The sequence below is a fragment of the Electrophorus electricus genome, chromosome 11 (genome assembly GCF_013358815.1).
Source record: "Electrophorus electricus isolate fEleEle1 chromosome 11, fEleEle1.pri, whole genome shotgun sequence".
Lineage (NCBI taxonomy): Eukaryota > Metazoa > Chordata > Actinopteri > Gymnotiformes > Gymnotidae > Electrophorus > Electrophorus electricus.
The window spans coordinates 22,620,052-22,637,492 of record NC_049545.1 but is presented as its reverse complement, the minus strand read 5'-3'; the positions used below and the strand labels follow the sequence as shown (position 1 = coordinate 22,637,492).

Here is a 17,441-nt window from a genome sequence, read left to right as displayed (position 1 = left end):
AAAGTGTTATAGCTCACAATGTTTTATTTGTTTTGAAAGTCGGGTAAGGCGCAAATAAAACGTGAATATAAAATTATTTATTACCTCCACTTAAGACACTTGCGGTAACACAACATGGACCACAGAGGGCACCAAAAGCACGTTTAATCTATTTTTTTGCTCAAAGTTACAGTGACCTCTACTGGACAGCGTAGACATTTCAAGACCAAAATGTAGACAGCATCAGCATCACCCTGAAGTAAAAGAAGACTACATTAAAAGTGCAGGTTCATGTTTTGCTATTTTTTTAAAGATGCCTAACGGATTATGCTGTAATCATAATGTGAACGCCACTGATTGCCTTCTCTTGTCAAATCCATAAAATCCAGTTACACCGTTAAGGAGGTCACCCCCTATCACATTCACCTGGACTGAATATGTATTTATATGAATACTGTCGCACAAAATCTTAGGGTCTTCAAAAGGTAGTCTTCAAAAGGCTAGATGTGTCCTTCATCCTAGAAAAGACACACACACACACACACACACACACACACACGAATATGTGACCCTATACATAATCTCCCTGTCTGTTTCTCCATCACTCTGTACTCAGACACAAAAACACTGGAAAAAGACCAAATGTATAAAATACAGAACTCTACTTACATATTAGCTATTCGTTCCAGTCTCTCTTTAATAGTCTCCTAAAAGGCAGATGTGACATGAGCAGTGGCAATTAAAACCAGCAATTTTACCTCCCAACAGTTTTAAACAGTTTTAAACCTGTACAGGCTTCCTCTTGAGCCGGACTTCTGACTAACAGCATCTCTCTAAGGCCTTTTCCACCAACGTGGAACAGGTTCCGTTCTAGTTTTTAATTTGTTTTTTAATGTGGCACATATCCACCAAAAATAAATAGGATTTGGAACCCGAAAAGTTTGTTTCCAGCTAGAACCAAAGCAGAGCAGGTTTTTCAGCTTGTACCGTGATGACATCTGTTGAGGATGCATGCTTGGTTCCAGTAAAAACTGAACACCACCAAGGTTCTATGAAGCCTGAACAGAACCAGTTCAAGAACCAGACTTTTGGATGCAAAAGGTTCTGTTTGACCTGTGGGGTCCTGAAGCTTTGGGAGGTCCTAGAGTCAGTTAGGGGGAAGGGTTGGGCTGGACCATGATACTCCTAAAGTATGTCAGAATACTCAAAGCACACACAGGGAGCAGTGAAGGTCAGCATGGGCCAATAATTTTCAAAAGAATACCTTATCTTCAGAAAATAACACAAATGGAGGGATGGATGGACGGATGAACACTCACCTCTGGGGATGCTGAGGGAAGACCTGTTGAGGGGTGTGTGGCACTGCCGGCCTCTGATGCTGACTGTCCCAGCGCAGCACTGTTTCCAGGCCCTTCTGCTGATGTCAGAACTACTGACAAGTAGCAAAGCACATATTTACCTGCCTGCTGAGTGTCTCCTTCCTAGAACTGTTTCAGTATACAAGTACTCAACACATCTTCCACGTTACAATGTCGACCCAAAGGACACAATCCGTTCCAGAAATCACCCATGTTCCAGCTCGCAGGATGGCTCAATAAGTAATTGAAAACATGCACAGTGCCCTCAGAGCTTGTGTGGCTGATGTGAGCAGACCTCACCTGTTTCCTCTGTGAGGTGGCTCTTCTCTCCAAAGCCTGACAGACTTGCAACCCCACCAGCTTTTACGGGACCCTGCAGACAGAGAAGGCAGACCCCCACCCGCCCCTCAGTACCCCTCATCACTAACGAAGGCATCCTGCCTCCCCTAAACACGTCCACTAACGTGGAGACCTAAAGCTTCTCCCTTACGTAGTGACTACGTAGTGACACATTTATCATGAATCGTTATTTAAACATTTTACATGTCACTGTATAACACTGGTATGAAGAAAAATACCAAATTACCTTTTATTACCATTATGACTACTATTAGTTGCATTTATATAGCGCTTTTCTGAAACTCAAGGTCGCTTTACAAATATCGCTTTTTTTTTTTCCTTTTCCTTTTTTTTAAATAAACGCACACTCACACCTGATGAGAAGCGGCAGCCAATCTGCACACAGCATACTCTCTCTATCAGAAACCACACCCCCTGTGGCCCTGCACTTTTATCTTCCTGGCGGTGATTAATCTAATACAACTGTCTCTAATAATCAGATTAATAACACAAGATGCATCTGTGTGTCATTAATAGCGTGTGATTGGTCTCTTGGGACAGCTGTGGGCACCGTGTCGTACCTGTACTGAGATCAGTGCCAGGCTGGTCTCCAGGAGCAACACACGGCTCTCCAGGTTCTCCCACTGACTGCGCTCGATGACCAACTTCCCGGCCGCGCTCTGCTCCACTGCCTGCAGTCTTGCATCCAGCTGGGCCATCCTGGACACGCACTCGCGCAGGCCTGCCTCTACTGCCTTCAGCATGCACTCCGACACAAACCCCTGCGAGGGAACACGTGAGGGTAAAAGCAGACGTCTCTATGGGTGTGTGTGTGGTATTAAAAATAATTAATAATATTAAAGTTAAATACAGCATTCATGCGCAAATTGAAATCATGCATGTTAACGGTGTTCACAGAGTTTCGGTGGTTCGCGGCAAACCAGCAGAGTTTGAATGGGCGAGGGAGCAAGGAAACGTGCAAAACCCTGCACACAGTCTCACAGTGTGAGCAGCAGGACGAGGGCCATCCCCCGCTGAAGGACCTCCGCCCTCCTCCTCGGCCTCGTCCCGTTTCTCCTGGGGCGAGGTGTCTGAAGAGAAGCAGGCCCTCGCTGATGAGTTGTTGCCCAGGTGCCTCTCCACCAGAGGTCTGCTCAGAAGAACCTGCTCGAAGCACCCCCACCCAGTGCAGACCCACTTTAACAACAAACTCTAAAGCAATTTCTGCAATAAAACAGTTTGCTTGTGTACAGTCTTTTATTCGTTATTATATTGTTATTAAGTTTATTGATGTTATTATGAATTTTGCTGTCGAAGTAGATGTTACTGTGATAGTTGATGTCCTTAAACAGTGGTGATGGTCCCACAGAGACTTACAGGAATCCTGTGTGTGTCTGGTGAAGTTGGGCTTTCTGAGATTATAGAGACACTTCGGGATTGTAGCCTCTGTGCAGGAATCCTGTGTGTGTTCGGCGTAGTTGGGCTTTCTGAGGTTATAGAGACACTTCGGGACTGTAGCCTCTGAGCAGGAATCCTGTGTGTGTCCGGTGTAGTTGGGCTTTCTGAGGTTAGAGAGACACTTCGAGACTGTAGCCTCTGTGCAGGAACCCCATGTGTGTCTGGTGAAGTTGGGCTTTCTAATATTTTTGAGTCACTGCGGGACTGCAGCCTTTTTTTGGGGTGCCTAACAGGCTGCAAAGTGAAATTTCATTAATCTGCTGTGTGAAAAAGCATCGATTCACATTTGTTCATCTGACACTGAACCAGGAAGCAAATACTCCGCACCTTGGCACCTCTGGTGAGCTGGTTGTGTTTGGTCACTACAAGGCCGATGATGTCACACAGGAGGCTGATCTTTCTCTCGGCAAAGCCGAACTGCAAGAACTGCTGCTTGCTGAGGAGAGGCTTGTAGCTGAAGAGATCGCGCAGGACCTAATCAGACAGACACATCTTCCCATTAGTCACACAGCATATCATTTGTTATTCATCATCATTATATTTGCTTTACAATACTGATATCACAGAAGACTACTGAATGGAAAGAGGCTTTCTAGCAAATCACAAAAGTTTGTGACTTTGTGCTTTGAGCTTCTGAATGATGGCCATTGCATGACAAATAATTATGCAAAGAATCTTGGTCTAGACAATGCAGATTAACTCGAGATGTACTCAGAATAAGGCAAACGTGGCAGTCACAATATATAGCAACATAATCGCAACATAGTATTTATGTCCATACAGTTCCTGATTCTCACTCATACTTCATATTAACAAACAGAAGATGATATCCCACTTGACTGAATCATAATAACATTCAGATGACGGTATCCCACTTGAAAGAATCAGAAAGCAGCACTCAAAGTGGCACTCAAACTCATTTTTCTAATATCCTTCTACATATGTTTCCAAGATGTTCTCCAAAAAAACTCATTTGGAGAGATGTCAGTAATATACAGGCAAGAGGCCCACCCTGCCAAGAGAAGAGATGATGTGGGGAACAACGGATGAGAGTCACAGGAAAGAGCTTCTAACAGAAACAATCTGCAGGAGCCCAAATGGAAACGGTATGAGAAATTCTGACGGGGGTGACAGCCTGAAGGCGTGACGGGGGTGACAAGTTGACTGTGTGATGGCGCTGTTCAATGTCCTTTGTACAGTGGCTTTTCGTTCAAACACCATCGCCGCACTCAGGTGCTCTCCAGGCATGCCTCTCGCTTGCATGGTCCATGGCAACTACAACCACTGGAAAATTACAACAGGGTGAAAAACTACAGCCACTGGGCAACTACAGCCACAGAATAGTCATGTGGAGGGTCACTGAGCAGGACAAAGTGCCAGGAGATACAGATCTTCCCCATGCAGGAAATGCCAGATGGGAATTACAGTTACTCTGAGACATGGGACAGGGCAGCAGCTAGCAGCTTACAGAGCACATCGGACTGATCTCTGGGGACCTTGGATACAGCTCATCGGATCCTCAAACAGCAGTGAAATCTTCCCAATGTGCAGACAAGGCCATGACGCCAACAGACAGCACTTTTAAAAAATCACAACCAAAACCTTGTCCATAGAACAGAGAGGAGCAGCAAGATGTAATCCTATTCTCTTTGAATCTAAGATTGGGTAAAAAGCTTAGCCACTTTAAACAAGTAGGCTGGTTTTTAATCAGCTTCTGAGAGTACCGCTCATACCAGCAACAGATTCTACATTCAGTGGGAGAAAAATATCCCGAAAACCTACTGGGGGGAAAAAAATTTAATTGAAATGGGAAACAATCTTGTGGTCCTGAGAGAACAGCACACGCAGAGACAGACACTGCAATTCTTAAAAGCTGTTCTACATTCAGTGAAACCGACACCATATCACACAAATAACAGAGAGGCAGAGAATATGGCCTGATCTTGGACCTGGCCTTGTCTTAGGAAATCTCCAGAATCAAGCAGAATTCCCCCCTCTTCATAAGTCTGCTGTAACAACTGGAACCATTTGACCCAGTCGAATACTTCAGCATATGGTGATGGGTATCGGAGACCCCCGCCCGTCGGGAACTGCGCACTGGTATTCACTTCCCTGAGAGATTGTCAGGCTACACATGGGGCCTCATGGCATGAAAACCAATAAAAGGCAAGAGCATAAGGGATCTAAGCAGCCAATAAGAGAAAATAACAGACAACATGCCTGCTGATAAAAGGGAGAACTGTTGCTGATCCCCAATAAAACGGAAAATTACCAGCTGAAAGATCCGGTTGAGTGATTCTATGGAAGTGCATCCTGAACTGATTTTGCCAGACAACTCCACCGGGAGAGCACTTGCTTGGCAAATGCTTTGTGCAGTCCACTGCACTTCCACAAATACTCTCTGGGACCGTTATGAAACTAAACATTCGTGACGTCACAGAAAAAAAACTTACCCACCTTATAAACAGACTCTGTGAAGCTCAGGTCGTTCTTCCCTGTGAGCTCAATGCCGGACTCCACCAGGAGCTCGGCCAGAGCTGGGGAGAAGGATGTGAAGGCGTAGCTCACGATGGGAAGGCAGCAAAATGGGTCCCCTTTTTGCCAGCCTGGTCCAAGAAGAATAAACACAGACAACAAAAAAGTAATTAAGCTTAAAACATAATAGGGGGGGGCGGGTAGAGAAACCATAACTGATCTGTTAGTCATCTTCCATTCGTCCCAGGGAGACATATTAAGTCATCTTTCTGGATCATCCTCAGCGGAATTGAGCCAAATGTGTTCCCAGGAGGAAAGCATGTTTGATGCATCGCACTTCAAACCGCATCTGCGAGCATCTGATGTACAGCTTTGAGTTTGCTGCTCAGTAACAGAGCTGGTTAATGTAACATCTAGTGTTTAAACTGCAGGGGCACTGGACAAACCCTCCACTCCAGACAGTGCTAAGCCAAAGCAGAGGACATGAAACACACACACCGACTGACTGTTTATACTACGTGAAATGTTTAGACATCAAGCCAAAAAATAGTGACTGTCCACACATGAAAAATGTTATATAGATGTATGCTGGGACAGTGGAGTAAAATGACTATTTTTATTAGATATTCATGAAATTTATATTCCAGATCAAGATACGATTTGGAGCAAAGTAATTTTTTTTTGGAACAAAGTAATTTTGTTTTAATATTTAATTATTTATTTTCAGCTGAGAAAAAGTATTAAGACAAGTGGGTGACAGGTGTTGGCAACCGCTAAAGATTTTCCATGTTATCCCACAGGAGAAATGTGAACGTGTGGGATTTTGGTTGAAGCCACTGGAATGTGTCCTGAGTCATTTTGAGGTCAAATGGTACAAGTCAAAATCAAAACTAGAAAAATGACCATGAAATGAAAACACCTTTAGAGTTAATTTCAAAGGTGCAGGTGTTAATTCAAAACTGGGGTTTTGGCTGGGCAAAGAAACTTGGCAATGCAAAACCAGCAGGAAATAGCTTGCAGTGAACAGGATACCTAATGGAAGAACACAGGAAGTGAAGACAACCACTAGTGCTCTAGAGAAGCACTGCAAAAAAACAGCAAAAGAAATCAACAGTCTGCAGTGAATGTCTCACCAGTCTCCTATCACAGAAGACTCTGAATCGAAGAAATGTAGAGGCTGTAATGGAGGCTGAAGGCACTAGAACCAAGAACAGAGAGACCCAGGAACAATCTACTCACTGAGCAGAGGAGCTCAGACTCCAGCAACACGTATAGCACACTTAACCAAGGAGACCATCAGAAAGAACAAAGTGGAAAGATTCAAGCAGGAAGTGACCCAATTTAAACTGAATTATGTATGCGTTTCACAAGCTGAGGAACCTGAAAAGAGAGACAGAGAGATAGATAGACAGAGCAAAAGATAGATGGATAAAAAACAACAGAAAGAGGCTAATATTAAAGCTCACAAACCATCCATATTGTTTCTATATTTGGGCAAACACCATAAATAACACTGTTATCTTCTGATCTGAAATGCAAATTTCATTAATAAATCAACATTTCCTTAATAATGCAAATTTGATTCACATGTAACAACATTTACTTCACTGCCCTGGCACTTGTGCTTGTTTTTGAAAGAACTATGCCCTAAATAGTAGTTTCCTGCTGAGAACACAGCTTGGACTGATGACTGATTTGAGGCTGGAGTCCCAGCTATGCCATGTGCTTTGCATAGGCTCATTTGGAAAGGCTCCCATTGTAAGGAAAGGCACCAGAATATACTTCTTCAGTGCAACTGTGCATCTTGTATGCACAAGATACAACGGAGTCTTGAAGTGCACATCTGAGAGCTGGCAAATGCTCATCCAAGCCCCCCACCCCCCCCAAAAAACAACTTTTCTAAACGATACATAAAACAATCAGAAATATAGCAGATATTTGTCTTAGCTTTATTTGAATGACATGGAATTTAGAGCAATCTATATGTCCTTGAGCTGATATTTCTGTGCATCAGTGATAGTAATATTTACAGGACCTGTCCATTTGACTTTGTAAGACAGTAACCAGATGTACAGCACGCACGTGCACACACACAGCAAGGGTTTCATCATTGCTCATATTACACATTTATATGAAACACCGATCTCGCAGGTACCACTCAAAGGTATATGGTTACATGTACACTTTCTGCAGCCATGCATGACATGTTTGAGCATTCTCTGTCCTATCGGCAGGAAGTCATGTGGAAGTCGTGTGGATAGCAAGGAGGATGGCGACTATGGACTGAGGACAGATTTAAGGTGTCACTTGGACAGGACGTCTTTTTTCTGAAGAGGAAGCAACTTGAACCATTTCTCTCTTTATTATGGAGGGGGCTTTATTAATTTTGAATTCACCCAAGACATATAATGTGAATACATTATTATAGCACAATAGGTAAAATGACTATAGACATTTTAAACAAATACAGGAAAAGCTTTATATTTTCGTAAAAACAGTGAAAGTAGCTGAAGTAGCCAACAGTTCAGGTATGATGCGCTAGGCCAACCTCATGCCGTGCTGACGAAATCTTGCTGGTTTGCATTACCAAATATTATACAGGTGTGTGTTAAAATATTTCTATTATTTTTGCACTTTTACATCTGTTAAATCTGTTCATTCATACCTTTGGTAGTCAACGTCTGTTGGATACTTTAAAGATCGAAGTGATGCTTGCAGCTTCCTGAGACAGCCTTTCAGATCACCTGTTGCCATCTCTACACCCTTACAGTTACAAAGACATAAAAAGTACTCTTACCACTTTCTTTCCCTATAACCTAGCTAGTTGCGTTGATACATGAATATTAATAACAGCCATGTAGTTATTGAACTAGATCATGCTTTTTTTCCCCGTTGGCGAAGCCAGCTAATAGCTGGTTAGCTAATGTACCAAGTATTGACGTTACTCCGCCGCTGTGTGCAAAGCTAAAGTATCACGATATATTTGTGCTACAGGGCTAACTAGCTAGCTAACGACGCGCGTTTGATTTAGCATTAGCTAGTTAGCTACATTAGCTAATGCTACGTCACGTAAGTTAGATTTACCTGGGTAGCTTAGCTAGCTAAATAATTAGCATTTCCTTTCCTGATATTTAGACTTGAGAAGGCTGTAGCAGCGCTCTCGTTATCTGCCCACACTCACAGAAGGCCGAGGATATACTTACTCTTCGCCATTAAACGTGTTATTTTCTTTGTTTTTACCGGTGAAATGACCGTCTACTGTGATTGGTTTCTATGCGCGCTTGATGTCGGTTACGTTATTTAAAAACACATTCACATATTCACTGAAATGTAATCAAATACAACGATGTAGGAGACGTTTTCAAAAATAAATCCATTTAAGATTCTCTTCTGGCACTTAAATAGTGCACTGTTGTCTCAATTTCAAGATACGGGCAGGCATATTTTAAGTAGCAAAAAAATTATTTTAAAATATAAAACCGAACGTGCTATTGTGATTTCTAAGATTAATTTACTGTGCGATTTGCGTCACTTCCACCAAAAACAAGAAACGTCAAACGGGACAACAGGAGGTGCAGAAAAGGAGGGGAGAGGAGTGTGAAAGAGGAGAGTAAAGACCAGCCGAGGCTTATACTACACACGATCTTTTCTTTGAGTCGCCCTTTTGGAGCTTTGCCGTCGGGATTCTGTGGAAATGAATGCGCCCCGTTGGACGACCACGTCCGCGGCATGTTTCGCCTAGGGAGCTTTGATCCACACCAGCGCCTCGTCGCGGCGGCGGTCCAAGTGTCTCCTAAAACCCCACAGGTGGGTGGTACTGGTGTGAGCTCTGGATGTGTGCGGCCACGGTGAGCTCTTAAAGTGTCGCTTGCACAGGCCAGTAGCTTTAATCCTCATCCGCGCACTGGACGTGCAGTCTAGCCACCGGAGTCGGAGGAAGGCGGGACATGCGCAGTAATGGTCATTACCCACTGAACAAGATACCAATGGGTTCCCATCACACCCAGTACAGGGGTCTTTACCAAATAACTACTTCTAATACCCTGATTTTAAATATAGCTGATATCGAAATACTAAACTATGGGTTCGCGCTCTTTGTAGAGCGACTCTATTAGTAGGTTGCCATGCAAATGTATACAAATTAGTTGGGTAAAAGAGCAGTAGGCAGGCAGTGGGTAAGGTGATGCTTAGATTAGGGTCCTTCGGGGGGCATTGGTGGCGTGGAGGTTAATAGGAAGGCCAGCTACGCGTGTAGCAGTCCACGGCTGTGGCAGAATACTTCTGAATAACGTGGAACATGTTGGAGCTCCGTCACGCTGAGTCAGTATTTACAGTAAACCCGGTATGGTGTCAGGCTGCGGGAGAAGCAGCGTTGTCTGAAATCCCGGCCTCTACTGCGCCACAACCGGAGGCTTCAGCACAAAGGCATGGCTTTCTAAAGTCATGTGAACTGGCAGCCTGAATACAGTTACAAACACACCAGCTTTGACAGGCATAGGCTGAAGGGTCTAGAGTTTATTTTTTAGAGCATAAAAAACAGTAGAATAAAAACATATACTGTTATGTATAAATGTTTAATGAGAATCAGATTTTTAAAACTCTGAATTTCTGTGCATGTTTGCATATGCTAACAAACTGTACAAGTGCTTTACTGGGTGTTCTAGAAATGTAAACATTTTGTAGCCTGTTTGTTAAAGAATCAAAATCCTGACTTTATTGGCAGTGTGTGGTCACACATATGTAGAATTACTTTGGTAATACTGAAGCTCACAATACACAGCAAACTGTTGTATTTCATAACCTGTTATGACTAGTTTACTGTTTCACTTTCCTCTAAGCATGTTCTTTGGCTTTCCTGAACTTGTTTTTTGTCATGGATTATACAAGGAATTCAGCCCAGCCTGCTTGTTTGTTATTTTATATATATAAATATTTTTTTTTAGCTGAGAATGTTGTTGAGCCGGTTAAATAGCATTTAACTGGATCAAGACTAAATGAGCACACACACACACACACACACACACACACACACACACATATACATATACATATATATATATATATATATATATATATATATATATATAAAATTGGGAACACTTAGCAATTCTTTCATGGGGCCGAATCTGACACCGCAACACTTTAAACTAGCAAGGGACAGTTCAGAAACCCATACGTTAAGAAAAACATTCCTCTCAGACTCCAGGTTTTTGGACATGGAATCCCTCTGAGGACTCCTGACAGCAGGCCATAAAGAAGGGGAGTGTGTGTGTGGGGGGGGGGTACAATGAAGTACAATGAAGTACTACACTGAAGATAAAACTGTGCTCAGATGGCATGTAGCCCACCCACCCCTGGAACCAGGAGGCAATACAGCACCTCCACCCTGAGATTAATAGGGGGAGCCATGGCTTTCGCCCTGCCGCAGATTTGTCTCAAGAGGGAAGGTATTAGATTGAAATGGAAACAGTAACGTATTGGAGCTGTGTTATATAGGTACATTATTCCCCATTTCACTTTATATGTGCTCTGCGGCAGCGAGAAGAATAGCAGAGTTCTTGCATAGGTTTATCCTTGTCTGTGGGAAAAGTGAGATATCATATGCTCTGGTGAAACACTGAAGTAATTGCTTCAGGCCAGTAAAAAGCACGAGCGAGTTAGAAGTGTTTCAGGGAGTGTTCTGTTTCATAGGCTGTTTCAATAGCAGTAGCAGCAGTCATGTAGTGGCTTATAATGGGGTCATGCAGTCCTCTTGCTATTCTGCCTCACACAGCGATATATCCATATACGTCTCTCTCTCTCTCTCTCTCTCTCTCTCTCTCTCTCTCTCTGTGTGTGTTTTTCTAACACCTTCAACAGCTTGATTTTTGGTGTCTAGTCATCGGTTTGCACTACAGCTGTGTTTAACTTGGCACTGTGTTTGGGCCAGATGGCCCCTGGTTGCGGGGGGTCTGGATGGCTTAGTGGAGATTTAGCGGTCCTGAGCGCACTCTCATGTGTAGCAAGTGTGTGGGCAAATAACATCATCAGTAGTTTAATAGATAAAACAAGTCACATGTTTAATAATGACTGCAGTAGCAGTCGTATGTTAGTTGTGATCCTGGTTTAGGAGGTTCTAACCCTGTGGGTGTGCAGGTGTGCAGATGGGTCAGAGCTTGTGGAGGGTAGCAAGGAACCAGCAGCTGCAGCACGACTACAGTGAGCAGTGCTACCTACAGCGGGAGCGCCGTCGTAGAACCGGGGGGCACCTGCTGGCCGAACCACAGTCACGCCGCACGCCACAGTGCCAGGTACCTGGCACCGACCTGGGTCACCTGCTGCGTGCCCGTAAGGGCAAAGCGGAGCAGGGCTTCATCGACTTGGAGATGCTTCCACCCGAGCTGGGCATCACCATCCTGTCCTACCTGAACGCCACCGACCTGTGTCTGGCCTCCTGCGTGTGGCAAGACCTGGGCAACGATGAATGTCTATGGCAGGGGTGAGTTGACAACTCATAGACCTGATCCTTGTGCATGCGTGTGAGCACAGAATAAGGCTCCTGTTTCATTAATAGTTTAGCCAGAGTGGCTCATGTGTCTAATAATAACTGAAGGCAGAAGTATAAACAAGATGTGTTTCTTCTCAGGGCTGTGCTGTTTTTCTCTCGTTCTCCTGCGTTGTGTCTCAGCGATGTCACTCTGTGCCCCCAGGCTGTGCAAGTCCACTTGGGGTCACTGTTCCATATACAACAGAAGGCTTCACCCTGGCTTCTCCTACAGAAGGCTCTACATGCAACTAGATGAAGGAAGTTTGACATTCAACGCTAACCCTCAGGAGGTAAACAGAGCTGCCCGCCTCTTTCACGCATTAGCATCACTACTTCTTTTCCTGTGCTGTGTTCAAAGGTTGATTTTAGGCACTGCTGCCTAGCTAATGATTAGTTAACGGTAAAGGAATGGTTGAAACTGACTGCATTTTATAGAGCCGTTAGCTACATTATAATCACTTTTGTATCCACTTAAAGGACGTATCATAGAAAAATACCGTTGTGCCTGGCACTCAGTGGGTTCTCTCGCTCTCTCTTTATCCCTTTCCTTTGTTCCCTTTTCCTCTCCCTCATTCCCTTGGTCATGGGGGCTCGTTCTGCAGGGAATCACTTACCTCATATCCAAAGGCATTCTTCTGGACCACCCGAAGGAACTTGCCAAGTTCATATTTTATACCAGAACACTGAATTGGAAAATGCTACGGATTTACCTTGATGAACGGTTTGTTAGACTCCCTTTGAGTTTTTCTTTGCATATTTGATGGCAGCATGAGTATATTATAACCATGATTATGGTGTAACCATATTAGTGTTGATGATTATGATAATAATTATAATAATAATCGTGTTAAACGTATATAGTATCTTTTTTTAAATCCAGTGTTGCTTTATAGTACAGATTATGCAACTAAAGCACACAAACAGCCTATAAAAGAGAAGAGAAGACTGAGATTATTGAATGAGCAGGAAAGTTTTGAGTTGGACTTTGAAAGGGCTGCGGGAAGAACAGTTGTACAGTGTCTGGGAAAGGGTGTTCCAGAGGGTCTGGGATAACGTGTTCTAAACCTAGACATGGTAAAGAGCCAAGTGCTATAAGACCTGAGTTTATACGTGGTGTTGTAGAACTTCAGAAATTAATTCCAACAGCTTCTCTTTTTTTTCCTGTCCTTTGCTTAGGCGTGATGTACTGGATGAGCTAGTCACACTACACAACTTCAGTAACCAGTTCCTGCCCAATGCACTAAGGGATTTCTTCAGACACATCCACGCCCCTGAGGAACGGGGCGAGTACCTGGAGACGCTCATCACCAAGTTCTCCCACCGCTTCTGTGCCTGTAACCCTACGCTGGTCCGGGAGGTGGGCCTGACTCCCGGTGAGTGAAGGAAGCTACGGACGCGTTACCATGGCTGCTAGCGAGTGGGTCCTCCTGCGGCCTGATCTGGGGTAGGGGGAGGGACTTTGTTTATATATTTGTTTGTAATAAAGTGGCAAAGAGCACACATTTGGGAACAGCTAAATCTCTAAGCAGCTGTCTCAGTCAAAGGAAATTATAATTTCCTAATAATATATATAATGTGTAACTTGAGCAGTGGTAGACTAGTGGATAGGACTTTGGGCTATCAAGCAGAAGGTTGTGGGTTCAGATTCTGGCTCTGTCAGGCCCTTGTGCAAGGCTCTTAACCCTCTCAGGTCCAGGGGCACTGTACAGTGGTCGACCCTGCGCTTGCTTCCCAGTTCACAAAGAATCTTGGATATGCAACGAGAAACCTTTAATTGTACTGTGCACATGTGTATATCTATATATGACCAAATAAAGACATTTCATCTGGCCTAGATCTTAATCTTTTGCTTTCTGTTTTGCTGGTTTTCTATTGTTAACATCACTTTGCTTGGTAACACTGCTTGCTTTGTTGCAAAACTGATTTAGTGAAAATCAAATGAAAAGTGACTTCCCAAATAATCAGGAATTGGTCTTATCTGTACCAATCAGAATTATAAACAAAGCCTTTTTAAACTCTAGACTGATGGCAACTTTAAATATCTCTATTAATCTTGCCTGCTTTAATAATCTGGCTCTTGTTTTTACTCTAGTTCATCAGATTATTAGTTACTACCAACTCGACCTGCCTTCAATTCCCTATTGAACCTGACACCACAAATAAATAAATCAAAAAGTAAATCAGTGGTAAAGCTATTGGTCTCTAACAGAGATCCTCATCAAATTTAAACCTTGTGTGCGTGCTTGTGTGTGTGTGTGTGTGTGTGTGTGTGTGTGTGTGTGTGTGTTGCAGACGCAGTGTATGTTCTGTGCTACTCTCTCATCCTGCTGTCCATTGACCTCAGCAGTCCGCACGTGAAGAACAAGATGTCCAAGAGGGAGTTTATCCGGAACACCCGCCGAGCTGCCCAGAACATCAGCGAGGACTTTGTGGGTCACCTCTATGACAACATCTATCTGATCGGCCACGTAGCTGCCTAGCCTATCCATACACACACACACACACAAACAAACAGACACATACTTACATACAGAAGTACACACACACACACACACACACACACGTGCGCGCGCGCCATGTACATGAGATGCAGTCGGCCAATAAAATACATGCGCCTTCTGCTCTATGGCTAGAACAAGGATCACAAGATGGCAGATACAGAGCCCCAGAGAAGACCATTAGTAGGATTGCAGCATCTCTCTCTCAGGCGGTGTCACACAACGAAGGCAAGCAGCCATGGCAACATCAAATAACAATAACAACAACCAAAATGACACAGGTTGCCAAAAGCAGCCTAAGGCAAACTGACAGACGTAGCGACGCACGTAATGGACAACAGAGTGCGTCCCCACACAGAGCCATGTAGCTAAGGAGCACTCGGAGGTGTGCTGTGGTGTGGGTAACCAAACAAACCCTGCTGTAGCACCACAAGTTGTGCTTCAATTCTAACATGCGCATCCAGTTTAAGCTCAAAATATGTTAAAACGTATTAATACATGTTATTACGTGAATGTTAACCTTCTGGCTGTCTGCATATGAAGCAGTGATCTGTGGGAGCAGATTCCATGGTGGTTCCTTCACCTTCCTTCTATTGGTTGATCCCAAAACGGCTATAAAACTGGTTTGTGCCGGATTGGAAGTGGAGGAGCTTTGGCGTAAATGATCTTTGCTCTTACACCAATGAAGAAACACTAACAGATGTATTTGAAACAGTCTCTGCTCAAATCTGTAAACAGCTTATTGTCAAACAAATAGTCCAAATTATAAATACGCTTATCCAGATTATTATAGAGTATCTATAGTGTATAGTGATTTATAAGATGAGTATAGAGATTAAGGCTTGGGCTCATGTGTTTAAGTCTTGGATATTGTTGGAAACATTTGTTTTTCTGTGTAAACTTCCTACGTGGGTCAGAAACCCACAGAAAGTATGATCAACCAAAGGTTATTTTCCTATTATTGTTTTTTAGACTGGCTGGTACCTACTAGCTGTGCGCTACTTTAATGTGGTCATTGTTTTGGCTGTGGTCCGACTACACCACTCGGCTTTGGTCACGTGTGATGTCCCCCACCCTCACACACCTGAGTGTCCACCTGTCTCAGCATACCTGCCTGTAGCCTGCCTGCATAAATGAGATATGGACGTGTGAGCACGTGTGGACAGACTCGTTCTGCCGCACCGTCAACCCATGCTCGCTGTCTTCCTTTGCTTCTGCCTGCAGTATGATGGCAACATCAAAATACTTTGGTTTTTTTTACTGTTAGTTGGGGTGTTTTTGTTGTTGTTTTGTTTTTTGTTTTGTTTTGATTTGTTAATCAAAATAGCACTTTAACCTGAGGATTTTTTATTCCCTTTTGTTATTAATGTAATTGTGTTATTAATATGTTAAATTTACCAACTTGGTTTGTGGTTTATGCACATCTGATGGATGTGATTTTCCTTCTCACCCTTGCTGTGTGTTTCTGTCTAGTTGGGAGTTTAGGGTGCCTGTATTTCCACCATAGTGCCAATAGCGATGCTGAAGTGAGTCAACTGACAAAAACTTAATAATAAGGATAACAATGCATAAACTCTGCATATAGTTAAAATTAATATGAATTGTTTTATTTGCACATAATGTATATATTTAAGTATAGAGATTTATAAACATATAATTTTATTTTTAAATATTTTAGCTAAAAGGATGGGTTTTTGTTCTCATTTTAATAGGCTGAATTCTCTTTTTGCACTTCTGAATTTTTGCCAGGTCACTATGGTGTAAGCATGCAACCATTTGCAAGCCAGTGCTGCAAAACTGATGTTCAGTCTCAGGACTTTCATTTAGTCTACGTGTGTCCTTATATTATTCTCATACCAGTACCATTAGCAATGAATAACAGTATAATACACAGTGAAATAGATCTCTCTCAGTCTAATATTTAACCACTTCCGCAGTACTGTTTTCTGCTGCTCTCCTGAGAAAATCTCCCAAACAGAAACTCTTCAGGAAAAAGAATCATCATTGACCATATTATTATGCATTTTCAATTGGCCGGTCTGCTTTCAGAGATATGATGCTGGAAGGAGACGACAAAAAATATATTAATAGTCCATCAAAAATGATGGTCGATTTTCTTAAAACAGCGAGTATATTTCATAATTACCCTGGATTTATAATGTTAAACTATTATTTTTAATCAAAGTCTATTTAGTATTTAGGAAATTTGGAAACACAAGATAATTAAGACAAGTTTCTGAATGGTAACACTGGAGACAAATACTTCTAGATTGCATAAAAAATAAAATCTTGAAAAGCATTTAAGCTTTGTCCTTTCCATCAGTGATGGTGAGTGTGTTTCTCTTCAAAAGTCATTGACAGTTTCGCTCCCTCCTGAATGCCCAGTGCACAAGGCCTTCTGCAGACGTGTCAGCCTTTCCTGGGTGTCTTCATGCCAAGCTCCTCTTCACTTGCTGCTCAGGTTCAAGCAGGTAGCTGCAGATAAACAGGACATGTTTGCAAAAGCATTAAAACCATCTTGTCTTGTGACGCTGGTATCATAGTCTAAGTACATAGAGGGCGGACGATGGGAGACTATGGGAGTCTTATGTGCTTGCATTTAATCAACAGTTAAACTACTTAACATGTTCACATTAGAAAGGGTATTCTTAAAAGTACCGGAATAAAATTATCATAGTGTGTGGACTGAAATCCAGGATATTAAACATCAGGTTCCAAGTGTCCATAATGTCAACCTGGTCCAAGTTATAATTGAGATCACTGATCACTGACACGAATACAATTGGAGATTACTGATCATTGACACTA

At 42.9% G+C, this 17,441-nt stretch overlaps 2 protein-coding genes across 5 annotated transcripts; one reads left to right on the top strand and one right to left on the bottom strand.

Annotated features, from left to right (window-relative positions):
• Nucleotides 1-6: 6 nt before the first annotated feature.
• On the bottom strand, nucleotides 7-9,361 carry cep44 (centrosomal protein 44). Of its 3 annotated transcripts, XM_035531483.1 has the most exons (11): nucleotides 9,251-9,361; nucleotides 8,278-8,372; nucleotides 5,592-5,742; nucleotides 3,462-3,608; nucleotides 3,054-3,368; nucleotides 2,679-2,840; nucleotides 2,258-2,458; nucleotides 1,638-1,710; nucleotides 1,299-1,411; nucleotides 649-686; nucleotides 7-497 (listed from the first exon to the last, which is right to left on the bottom strand). In XM_035531483.1, exons 1-11 carry the CDS (start codon nucleotides 9,338-9,340, stop codon nucleotides 458-460), a joined length of 1,425 nt encoding a protein of 474 aa, XP_035387376.1. In that variant the 5' UTR covers nucleotides 9,341-9,361; the 3' UTR covers nucleotides 7-457. The 3 variants fall into 3 exon arrangements, with proteins under 3 accessions (XP_035387376.1, XP_035387374.1, XP_035387375.1); XM_035531481.1 differs by lacking the exon at nucleotides 8,278-8,372 and having other exon boundaries at nucleotides 5,592-5,740; nucleotides 8,813-9,342; XM_035531482.1 differs by lacking the exon at nucleotides 8,278-8,372 and having other exon boundaries at nucleotides 1,299-1,408; nucleotides 5,592-5,740; nucleotides 8,813-9,342.
• On the top strand, nucleotides 9,331-16,950 carry fbxo8 (F-box protein 8). Of its 2 annotated transcripts, XM_027021000.2 has the most exons (7): nucleotides 9,331-9,416; nucleotides 11,745-12,087; nucleotides 12,299-12,425; nucleotides 12,738-12,856; nucleotides 13,312-13,508; nucleotides 14,428-14,564; nucleotides 14,769-16,950. In XM_027021000.2, exons 2-7 carry the CDS (start codon nucleotides 11,753-11,755, stop codon nucleotides 14,886-14,888), a joined length of 1,035 nt encoding a protein of 344 aa, XP_026876801.1. In that variant the 5' UTR covers nucleotides 9,331-9,416; nucleotides 11,745-11,752; the 3' UTR covers nucleotides 14,889-16,950. The 2 variants fall into 2 exon arrangements, with proteins under 2 accessions (XP_026876801.1, XP_026876802.1); XM_027021001.2 differs by having other exon boundaries at nucleotides 14,428-14,861.
• The last annotated feature ends 491 nt before the right edge of the window (nucleotides 16,951-17,441 follow it).